The 11,444-nt window shown below is 41.7% G+C and overlaps 1 protein-coding gene across 1 annotated transcript; it reads left to right on the top strand.

The window, feature by feature from the left end:
• Nucleotides 1-448: 448 nt before the first annotated feature.
• On the top strand, nucleotides 449-10,953 carry LOC134405497 (vomeronasal type-2 receptor 26-like). The gene is made up of 6 exons (XM_063136741.1): nucleotides 449-594; nucleotides 2,878-3,169; nucleotides 5,679-6,539; nucleotides 7,492-7,719; nucleotides 8,664-8,790; nucleotides 10,052-10,953. The coding sequence occupies exons 1-6, from the start codon at nucleotides 449-451 to the stop codon at nucleotides 10,951-10,953; spliced, it is 2,556 nt and encodes an 851-aa protein (XP_062992811.1).
• Nucleotides 10,954-11,444: the final 491 nt, after the last annotated feature.

Here is an 11,444-nt window from a genome sequence, read left to right as displayed (position 1 = left end):
CATCACCTTTTTTAAAAAAAGGTAAAAATGTATCAGTCCTGGAATTTACACTTCTTTTCTGCAACTATGCAAACTTATTGTAACCTATTTAGATGGAAAGCTATATAAGATAATTCTAAAAAGAAAAAGATGCTTATAATTCTCACTCGGTTTGAGCAGATAAGCAGAATATACTCTTCAAGGGCAATGATGGATGAAGAGACAGTAAGAACATGATACTAGTAAATATATTGCAGAACAGGCCAATCAATAAATCAGTGTAAATCATCTCCAATTCATGGGAAGCCATAGCAAAACTGATAATATACATACATAAAAAGCTGTTGACGGAAAGATGAGAAATGAATTTTGGAGAGGACATTTTGTCAACTGGATCATGTTGGTGCTGGTGTTGCTGCTTCTACTGCTATGTCATACAACATGCAAGACCCATTCTATTGATTGCACCATGCCTGAGGATCCCCTCCCTATCCCTCACGAATTTTATCAGCCTGGTGACCTTGTCATTGGTGAGATTGTTTCTCAGGTCATCTTCTTCTATGATATCCTCTCATTCACAGAACAGCCCACACAGGTGTTGCATGATGAAACTAAGTAAGGCATAATTTCTTCTTCTTCTTCTTCTTCTTCTTCTTCTTCTTCTTCTTCTTCTTCTTCTTCTTCTTCTTCTTCTTCTCCTCCTCCTCCTCCTCTCTTCCTCTCATTGTAATAAATTCAGACAATAATAACTGAGAATGCATCACTGTGTTTTAGTAACAATTTATTTACTTAATGGTGTGAGAAAAGAGGCATTCTACTTTATCTTGCTAGATACAAACTACTAGTGAGTTTTCCTCTGCAGGGCCCATTGGAATGAATGGATCATTCTCATTTCTCTAGGGTAGCCTCTCCTGTCCAGGTGCCCTTCAGATGTTTTGGACTACAACCCCCAGTATCCCTGACCATTAGCTACAAAGGCTGAGGATGATGGGAATTGAAGGCCAAAATATCTAGAGGATACAATGTAGGGAAATGCTTCTCTAGGATTTCTGCAGAATAACCAGGTATTTTTGATATGCCCATATTTAATTTTTGTCATATTTCTCCTCATTCCCTATCAGAGTTGTCTCCATCTCGGGGCCCTCTCATGCACCTTCAGCCTTGTCATTTTTAAAATTTGTCATTTCATATTGGTATATTTTATAACTATCATCATCTTTCATTCTTCCTATTATTTTTATCCCTGTAATTTGCCTGGGTTATTTCTACATTGCACAGGGTCAAGCCTGGGTCATTGCTGAATCTTAAATCACATTTGAGAGGAACCCACAATCATATCTGACTCCCTCACCAGAGAATGTGTATGATATAGGCATTTGCAGGCACAGATTTGTCCCCATTTGTTGTTTATCCGAGGCAGTAAGCCTGTGTGCACCAGTTCCTGGGGAACATGGGTGGGAGGGTGCTCCTGCTTGTGGGTTTCTAGTCCAAAGCTGCTTGGCCACTGTGTGAACAGAATGCTGATCTAGATGGACCCTCGGTCTGATCCAGCATGGAACTTCTTATGTTCTTATGTTCTTGTACTAATGCATTTCAGAGTGAACAGGGCATGCTCTATGTGTTTTTAAGTAATTTGTGGATTAGCCATAAGGCGCCATTCACTGTTATGACAAATCTGGCTACTTCCTTCAAATGTAGATGGGTTTATGGAACCTTATAGTGGCCCATGTGATGTTCCTGTTATTCTCCCACCAGTTTCCACATGCTGGAATCAGTACACAAAAACACAAATATGTGTGAGATATGCTGAAGGAGCCTCCCTCTGTGTCCCACCAATGCGATACATACATTATGGTGGGACATGGGAGAGAGCTTTCTCTGTTGTGACACCCCAGTTGTGGAATGCCATCCCCATGGAATCCCGATTGGTGCCAATGCTGGCTTTCTTTCAGCACCAAGGCCAGATCTACACCAAGCAGGATACTTCACTTTGAAAATGGTTTGAAAACTGTATATGCTGTGTGTCCTGGGCCCTAACAGTTGTCACTACTGTTTAAACCGTTTTAAAGCAGTAGTGTAAATCCTGCCAAAGATAAAATGTGGCTAAGTTAAAATGAGGGCTAAATTTACCTAACGCTGCGTAGTTTTAATTGTTTTTATTGCTTTTAAATTTTCTACTGGTTTTAGCTTGTTAATGGTTTAATATGTTTTTAGTTGCATACATTGTTTATGGTTTTATGCTGTTTGAATTGATTTTACCTGAACGCCACCCTGAGATCCCAATTAAATAGGGCAGGATAAAAATGTTTTAACAAATAATAAATAAATCTCAAAACTTCAGCCCTTTTATCTTGTGTCAATGAGACACCCAATAGTTTAATTGATTTCTTTCAACTTATGTAGGAGTAGGAACAAGAAAATAGTGTGTGTGTTTTTAATTTGGTAGTGTTAACAAATCAAGCTGACACACAGAATTATATAAATTATAAAAAATATATCATATTATATACAAAAAGGTTTATACAGAGGTTATTATTTAAGCATCTTATACATAGTCCTATCCAATATACCTAACCCTTCTAAACCCAAAACCACTCTCACTAGATGTATATTAGTTGACACCCTAAACCCTGTCTGACCATTGAACTGTGAACACTTTAAATTCCTCTCATTCATGCACCCCTCCCAACTATCACTCACACACCAGCATTCCATTAACTCTGCCATACCTGGAAAAAATCTTACAACTCGACACAAACATTTACAGGACTATGATTATGTTACACTCCCCTTCACACTTTCCACTTGCAATGCCCTCTCTCATTGCATAGGCTATAAATGCATGGTGGTGGTGGTGCTGCTGTTCTGGGTTTTAACAGCCTGTACCTCTTATTCCAGTTCAGTGCCTAAGAACTACCAACATGTCCTGGCTTTGGCATTTGCTGTCAAAGAGATCAATGAGAATCCTCAAATCTTACCCAATATCACTCTGGGGTTCCACATCCTCAATAGCTACGATACAGCAAGGATGACCTTTAAGGCCACCCTTAACATGCTTTCCACAAAGGGTAGGTTTGTCCCCAACTTCAAGTGTCACAACCACAACAATCTGATAGCTCTCATTGGAGGATGCAGCTCTGAAGTCTCTGCCAATATGGCCATCTTTTCAGCGACCTATAAGACCCCACAGGTAAGCTGTATGCATGTTGATCTGGAGCTTTCACAAATGTGGCACACCATCTTTTTTTATTTCAACAAGGCATCCGACAAAGACCTCGGGGATCATTTGGCTAAAAAAACAGTTAAATGCAGGCAAGCAGATAATGCTGTGCAGTGGATTCACACCACTCATTAGAAAAAGTTGCCCATAAAATGGCCCATTATCAAAGTGGAAGAACACTTTGGGTGGGGTGCTCATGGGGTTTCTCCTGGGCTCTTGCTCTTCAATATTTTAAACAATGACCCAGATGAAGGTGTGAAAGGAACCCTCATCAAAGCTTCAGATGATACAAAAGAGGAGGGGTAGCTAACATCTGAGAGAATAGGGGTCAACTCAAAATTAACATGATAGAATGGGAAATTGGGCAGAAATTTACAAAGTGATGTGCAACAGAGATGGATGCAAAGTTCTGAATTTAGACAAAAACAACAAAATGAAAGAGAAGTCCTGCACAGCAATAAGATGTGTTAAAACATGGCTTGGCAGTACTATGGAAGATAAGGTTCTCAAGATTAATGTCAGTAGTGTAATGGAGCTTTGAAATAACAAAAGGCTTATGCTGCAACCATATAGACACTTTTCTGGGAGTAAACCCCAAGGAGCTCGATGAAGTTTACTTCTGTGTAAACACGGCCTACAGATTCAAGTTCGGGGTGACAAACTCTACGGCTATACACAGATTGGAATGGATTCAAAGGAGAGCAATGGTGAAGGGGATAAAAAAAACACAAGTCCTATTAGGAAAGGACCAGAGGCAACAAGCCTGTATATACTAGTTGCTGGGGGAGATGTTTGAGATGTAAGCCTATGCGGCAGGGTCTTGCTATTTACTGTTTTACTCTGTACAGCACCATGTACATTGATGGTGCTATATAAATAAATAATAATAATAATTGAAAGGGTGCTGTTGCACAGTGTTCTGCTTGTATGTTCCTGGTCAACAGCTGGTTACTCACTGTGTGAACAAAGTGCTGGACTAGATGATGATGATGATGATGATGATTAATAATAATAATAATAATAATAATAATAATAATAATAATAATAATAATAATAATAATATCCCACCTTTTTTCCAGTACTGGGACTCAGGGCAGTTTGCAAGATTAAAACATGTACAATTAAAACATATAAATATAAATTACAAAAGTTAAAATAGAATAAACCTACAGTAAACTTAAAAACATGCAAAAAAAAATTTAAAAAAACTAGCAGGTTAAAAAGGGGGGATCCAATACATTAACACGGGTCCAGCATAGTTCCAAAGGCCTTACAACCCGGGCGTGGGGAGGCAATTGCGGGGGAGGTCAGAGAGACGAGGGAGGCTTGCCATTGACTGCCTCCGTTTTGGCACCATGGACGTGGGGAGGGGACTGGAAGCCCTTATTTAAGGAGCGCTCTTCCTCCCCAGCCTGCTCTTCATCTTTTGTGGCTCCCTGCCTCCCTCCCTGTAGACAGTGTGAGTTCTTCGGTTGCCCCTAGGGTGGCCAAGTAGGATTTTTTTTGCTCTCAATCATTTCTTTTGGGAGGTTTTTTCACCTACTTCACACTGTAAGACAACAGGGGACTATTAACTAGGTTAATTAGTTGAATTTGGTCGCATTTTGATGGGGGCAGGCGTGCAGGCATCGGGAGCAAGGTTGGAGAGCATTTTTAGGCACCATTGAGGTGATTGGTAATCCCTGAGGCCCTCAGCTGGGAGTCCTGCAGCACCAGATGACGGGATAAGGGTTACCTCTTAGGCCAACCTTACTCACTCAATCAGAGTTTGCAACCTGAGGAGGAGTGACATCAGAAGGCCTACCATCCTGATGGGTGGCGATAGACACACGTCACTGGTCAGGATATGAATGGCTCACTTGATCCCAGTTATGGCCAAGATGTTGGCCAACATAGGATGCCCGCCTAGGCCTCCATCTTCTTTTGCAGAAATTCATAAATAAATGCAGCCCTTTTTAAAACCAATTTCTTGTCTCGTCTCATTATTTCACCTTGCATCTGCAAAAGCTTACTGAAACAAAAACAAGTTTTTGCCTGCCTCTGAAACTGTAGCACAGAGAGAGCCAGCCTAGCCTCCCTGTGAAGGGAGTTCCAGAGCCTTGGGTCCTGAGTCTGATCAAGCATGACACTTCTTATGTTATTAAGAAAGTGTCTTATACAGTCTGACCAATGGCCCATCAGGCTCAGTATTGTCAGCACTCACTGGCAGAGGCTCTCAAGAGTTTCAAGCTGGATTCTTTCCTACCTGGAAAAATCAAGATTGAAAAGTCCGCATTCAAAGCATTTGCTCTACCAGAATGGAAGTCACTTAGAAGAGGACAGTGAGTTCTTCCCTGCACCTCAAGTTAACCAATAACAATGATGAAGTTGTGAGATATAAAAGCTCTAATCATGTGAGCCATAGCTACAGATGATTCAGTATATACATTTCCCCATTTAACATTCAGTTATAATCTATCTGAAAAATACTTTTATTCAGATCACGTATGGGTCATTTTTGCCATCACAAGGTGCCAAAACCTTGTTCCCATTTTTGTACCAGATGGTCCCAAATGAAGCCCAACAGTACATGGGAGTGGTGCAGCTACTTCAGCATTTCCGATGGACATGGATTGGGCTCTCTGCTGTGGATAATGAGAGAGGGAACATGTTTTTACAGACCATGGAGCCAATGCTTTCCCAGAATCACATCTGTTGTGCCTTCATATTCAAAATACCAAAATGGGATTATGTGGATGACTTGATAGACATAATTCCACAGCAGTGGGGAAATTATAAAATTATCTCAGAGAGCAGAGCCGATGTATACTTTGTATATGGAGAACCTCCATCCTTTCAGTTTTTGAGTGTGTTGCTATTTTCAGCACCTTTATTTGAGTTACCAATACAGGATAAGGTGTGGATTGTTACATCCCACTGGGATTTTGCGACATTAAGTCTTCAAACGATTTGTGATATGCAAATTTTCCATGGTTCCATCTCCTTCACTGTTTACTCAAACCAGCCACTAGGATTCCAAAGATTTGTCCAGATGATAAGGCCTGGCTGGGACAAAGGAGACGGTTTCATCCAGGACTTCTGGGAACAGGCATTCATCTGTTCACTAAGAATGTCTGGTGTCGTTGATGAGAGCAAGAAAACTTGTACAAAGGAGGAGAAGTTGGAGACTCTTCCTGGAATTTGGTTTGAAATGAACATGACCGGCCACAGCTACAATGTCTACAATGCTGTCTATGCTGTGGCACATGCTTTGCATGCCATGTACAAATTCGGCTCCAAACATAGCAGAACAAGGCTAGAAGAAGGGAAATTGGCACTTCAGAATGTGCAACCATGGCAGGTAATTGCACCTCAACACTTTTTTTGCAAAGTTAGTTAATATCTGGAGGTAAAGGGACTTCTAATTCGGTGGAAGGGCTCCATCACACCAGTGTTTTATTACATTCTCATACTGCCTTGTTTGCCATTTTGAAACAAGATACTAAGATGACGTTGTGCCTGTCATGCAGTCACCTTGCCTCTTCCCCTCCATTTTTTCCTTTTCCGGGCAGGGAAAGTGTGATTTATTTTTTCCACATAAAATAAAAGCACCATTCTCTCCTTGCGCTATGTTGCTTTGTTGGGGGCGGTCCTGCTGACGAAAGAGCAGGGTGAGGCAGTTCTCCCCAGCTTGCTGAGTCAGTGAGTTGAACGAATGTACTTGTGCTAAGCCAAGGAATGGACTTTTGCTGCTGCAACCACACCCTCATTGCCCGCAAAAAACACTGAGTCTGTAAAACCCTAGATAACAAAGGGTTTTCTTTTGCAAATCCTTTTGAATTAATACTGCCAGCACCAATTGGTTTGGATTCAGATTTAGTCATGCTTAGATTAGACCCTCTATAATCAGTAGGGTCTTCTGTAAGCATAACATAGTCTGGAATCAACCCAGTATTAAAGAATGAGTTTTTAAAGTTTATTATTAGTTCTAATCAGCCATCCACATGAAGCAAATGGTAGGTAAGTGACAGCTAGGCTAGATCTACACTACTGCTTTATAAGAGTCTTGCAGTGCACTTATAATTGTTGGGGCACATTCCACATTCCATTTACAGCTTTTATACTGTTATTTCCTGCTTTTTATTCCACATTTGTACTGATTCAATACAAGTTGTACATCTGTCCCTAAAAATATGAAATTGCACACATGGTTTCCTAAAGAAGAAGACTCCATATGTCAGTTGATACAGGCCTTTTTGAAGTTCATTGCAGTAATTTCAAGACCGCTTTGTTCATATTTTCTTTCAATATAGCTCCATCACTTTCTAAGCAGCACCTCATTCAATAACGATGCTGGAGACACTGTGCACTTTGATGAAAATGGAGAATTCATTTCATGGTTTGATGTTACAAACTGGTTGATGTTTTCCAATGCGACGATGGTTAGAGTGAAAGTTGGAAGACTGGATCCCCAGGCTCCTCCGGGCAAAAAGTTAACCATTAATGAAGACCAAATTGTGTGGCATAAAAGCTTTAATCAGGTGAGCCACAATGGCAGATGCTTCAATATTTAAATTTGCCCATTCATTGAAACCTCATATAGAAAAGATTTTATGACCAAACCTTGTTATCTATGCAGTGGTACAGTTAGGTAATTTTAGGCTCTGGACATTATGTTCTTATGGGGACAAGAATGCTCTTTAAATGTTAGTGTGTGTTACTTCAGTTACACTTAAATCCATGGGTATAGTATGCACAGGCAGATCTCTTCAATCATGTGATCTTTGCCTGCCAAAACAGTTGAGTGGAGTGAACCTCCTGAGATTGTGCTCAATGATCCCTGGCTGGAAAAAAAAAGACTAGAGGAGAGCATTTATCCACCAAAGAAAGTGTTGATCCTTCTCCCTCAGTCAGAGCAGGAAGAGAATTCCGCTATTTGTACAGCTCTGCTCAGGTTTGCAGCAGCTTTCAATGAACCCCCAAATTTCCCAACAAAGCTCAGAGAAATTTGCTTCAAATCTGTAACGTCACCATTTAATCACTGTCAACAGTCTACTATTTGCAGATCGCACATTCTGTTATTTTACTTATTTATTATTGCATTTATATCCTGCCTTTTACCCACGAAGGAACAAAAGGCATCATACGTAGTCTTCCTCCTCCTCCTCCTCCTCCTCCTCTTCTCCATTTGATCCTCTCAACAGCAATCCTGTGAGGTGGGTTGGGCTGAGAGTCTGTGGCCATGGCTAAACCAGGCCTATATCCCGGGATTGTCCCGGGATCATCCCTGTGCATCCAAATGACACACAGGGGATCCCAGGAGCAGGCAGGGACGACCCCTCCATTTGCCTGGGATAATCCTTAGGTCTAACTAAGGCCTATGACTGCCCAAAGTTACCCAGTGGGTTTCCATGGCTGAGTGGGGACTAGAGCTGGATCTCCCAACTCCCAGTCCAACACTTTAGCCCTCCATGCTTCTGTGCAGGTGCCACCTCTTTCTGCATGCAATGACAACTGCTATCCTGGCTCTCACAAGAAAAAGAAGGAAGGAAAGAAATTTTGCTGCTATGACTGTGCTCCATGTCCAGAAGGGATGATCACTCACCAGAAAGGTAAGAGGCATAATAGACAGAGAGATCCTTATTTATTTATTCACTTCAAGAATGTGTATCCCTCTAATGTATATATCTAACCATGCTTTTTAAAAACAGTTTAAAAGTAAGAGGTGTGGACAGTGAAGTTTCCTAAAAGCTTAGATAACATAAAAGAGTATCAGGCACTCTATAGGCCAAATGCCTATTGAAATATAGAGGGAGAGGAGTTGGCCTCCCAGCCATTGTGAAGGTCTTTGCCCAGATGTCAATCAATCATAGCTCTGGAACTAGAATTTCAATGAGACCATCTTCAAGAGACCTTTATGTTGGGGTAGATTAGATAGATATCCTGCTTTTCTTCCATAATTGAACTCTAGGCAGTGTACATAAGGTTTAAAGGAAATTCATAGAAAACAAGGCTATAAATGGCTAGAAATCATGGTGACTTTATAGGATGTCCAGTATCAGAAGCCGTATGATGCTGAATATGAGTAACTGGAACACAAATGCACCCTGTCCATTCTGTGGGAACAAGAGCTACCTGGTTGGCAATTGTGAGAGCAGACTGCTGTAGCAGATAGACCTTTGGTTTGATCCCACATGGCCTTTCTTATGTTAAGTAATCAGACCCAGATTTCTTTAGCTTCAAGAGCTTGGTGTGGGGGAAGGTATTACGTGCCTTTAGAATATTCCCTGGTATTAAAGTGCTTTCCAATCTAGGATGGCAGCACGTTATTGAAAAATAATAATACAATACAACCATCACCATCACAACAACCATACAAGCGAAAAGTGCTGCATAAACAATAACTTTTACAACAAGACTGGGGCCTTAGCTAGACCCAAGGTTTATCCCGAGATCATCCCGGGCTCATCCCTGTTCATGTAAATAACACACAGGATATCCCGGGAGCAGGCAGGGACGATCCTGGGACTATCCCGGGATAAACCTTAGGTCTAGCTAAGGCCTTTGAAGGTTAATATCGTTAATACTTCCGCATTACAAACATGGCCTGAGATGGAGAAAAAGTGGTTTTTGCCACAGTCTGACTACTGTGTTCATAACTTGAGATGGGATGTGAATACGGATTCTCCTTCCTCAAAGGAAGAAGAAGAAAAATAGCAACTACAGAATACCAGCTCAGAATACCAGTCTCCTTTTTTGAAGACTGGTTGGGGTGGGGGGGAATGTGTTCTCACTGTACCAATAGACATTATTAGGAAAATGCTGGCCAGTATCCTGAAATAAATACTCAGTGTTCCTTTTCTTTTCTTTCAGACATGGATGCCTGTGTCAATTGTCCAGAAGATCAGTATCCCAACAAGGACCAGAATCAATGCATTCCCAGGGTTCTAAGCTACCTCTCTTATGAAGAATCTTTAGGCATCACCTTGACGATCTTGGCTATTTCTTTCTCTTTGATCACAGCTTTGGTGCTTGGAATCTTTCTGAAGCACAAGGACACCCCCATAGTCAAAGCCAACAACCGGAGCTTCACCTACATCCTCCTCATCTCCCTCTTTCTTTGCTTCCTCTCCACATTGCTGTTCATAGGACAGCCTGGAAAGGCGGCCTGCCTTCTTCGACAAATGGCTTTTGGCATTGTCTTCTCTGTGGCCCTTTCCAGCATTTTGGCCAAAACCATCACTGTGCTTGTGGCATTCATGGCTACCAAACCAGGGTCCAAGATGAGGAAAAAGGTGGGGAAAGGCCTGGCCAATTCTATTGCCCTTTCCGGCTCCTTGATTCAAGCAGGCATTTGTACAGTTTGGCTCAGTATATCTCCTCCATTCCCAGATGTAGACATGCATTCATTGGATGGGGAAATTGTACTGGAATGCAATGAGGGCTCTGTTTCCCTGTTTTACTGTGTCTTGGGATATTTGGTCTTCCTAGCAATTGTCAGTTTCACGGTAGCTTTCTTAGCCAGGAAGTTACCGGACAGTTTCAATGAAGCTAAATTCATCACTTTCAGCATGTTCGTGTTTTGCAGTGTGTGGTTATCCTTTGTTCCAGCCTACCTGAGCACCAAAGGGAAATATGTGGTGGCCGTGGAGATCTTTGCCATTTTTTCCTCCAGTGCTGGATTATTGGGTTTCATCTTTTTCCCTAAATGCTACATTATTGTACTGAGGCCTGAGCTGAACAAAAGGGGTTGCCTAATAAGAACACTAAGATGAAAGAATACGTTCTCCCTCAGGAAAAGCTGGTGGTAGGGATGTCAGAAGTCTTGAAAGATGGGTGCTTCCTAGGTGAAGAACCTTACTGCCCTATTCCACATGGGGGAGAATCCCATCATTGGGGGGGGGGCTGACAAAATGGGAGATGTTGTTGCCTCCTTCTCCTTCAGCTGTTAGTGAAGATGCTGACAGCATAATGCTCTGGTGTCTTTTTTAACCAGGGATTATGAGGTGTGTAATTCAACTAGGGATGTGTAAGAAATTTGTTTCAATTTCTTTTTTTTAATCTGGAATTGCCCTGTTTGCACCATCCGGGCTCAACATGGACTTAAACTAAGAGCATTTCTACACCAGCCCGATAGTCCAAGCTGGTCGTGGCTGAGTCCCTGTGGATCCAAATGATGCATAGGGACTCCCGGGGGCAGGGGGGATGGGCACAGGTTTTCCCAGGGATAAATAAACCCTGGGAAAACCTGATTCTTCCCATGGTC

The sequence above is a fragment of the Elgaria multicarinata genome, chromosome 11, assembly GCF_023053635.1.
Source record: "Elgaria multicarinata webbii isolate HBS135686 ecotype San Diego chromosome 11, rElgMul1.1.pri, whole genome shotgun sequence".
NCBI lineage: Eukaryota > Metazoa > Chordata > Lepidosauria > Squamata > Anguidae > Elgaria > Elgaria multicarinata.
This window is presented reverse-complemented; position numbering and strand designations above follow the sequence as displayed.

Bases quoted from the DNA above. Each gene is read 5' to 3' on its own strand.
- LOC134405497 (XM_063136741.1), top strand. From the start codon at position 449: ATGCCTGAGGATCCCCTCCCTATCCCTCACGAATTTTATCAGCCTGGT. The intron at 6,540-7,491 runs GTAATTGCACCT...CTTTCAATATAG, and splicing joins AGAATGTGCAACCATGGCAG to CTCCATCACTTTCTAAGCAG. The intron at 7,720-8,663 runs GTGAGCCACAAT...GCTTCTGTGCAG, and splicing joins GGCATAAAAGCTTTAATCAG to GTGCCACCTCTTTCTGCATG.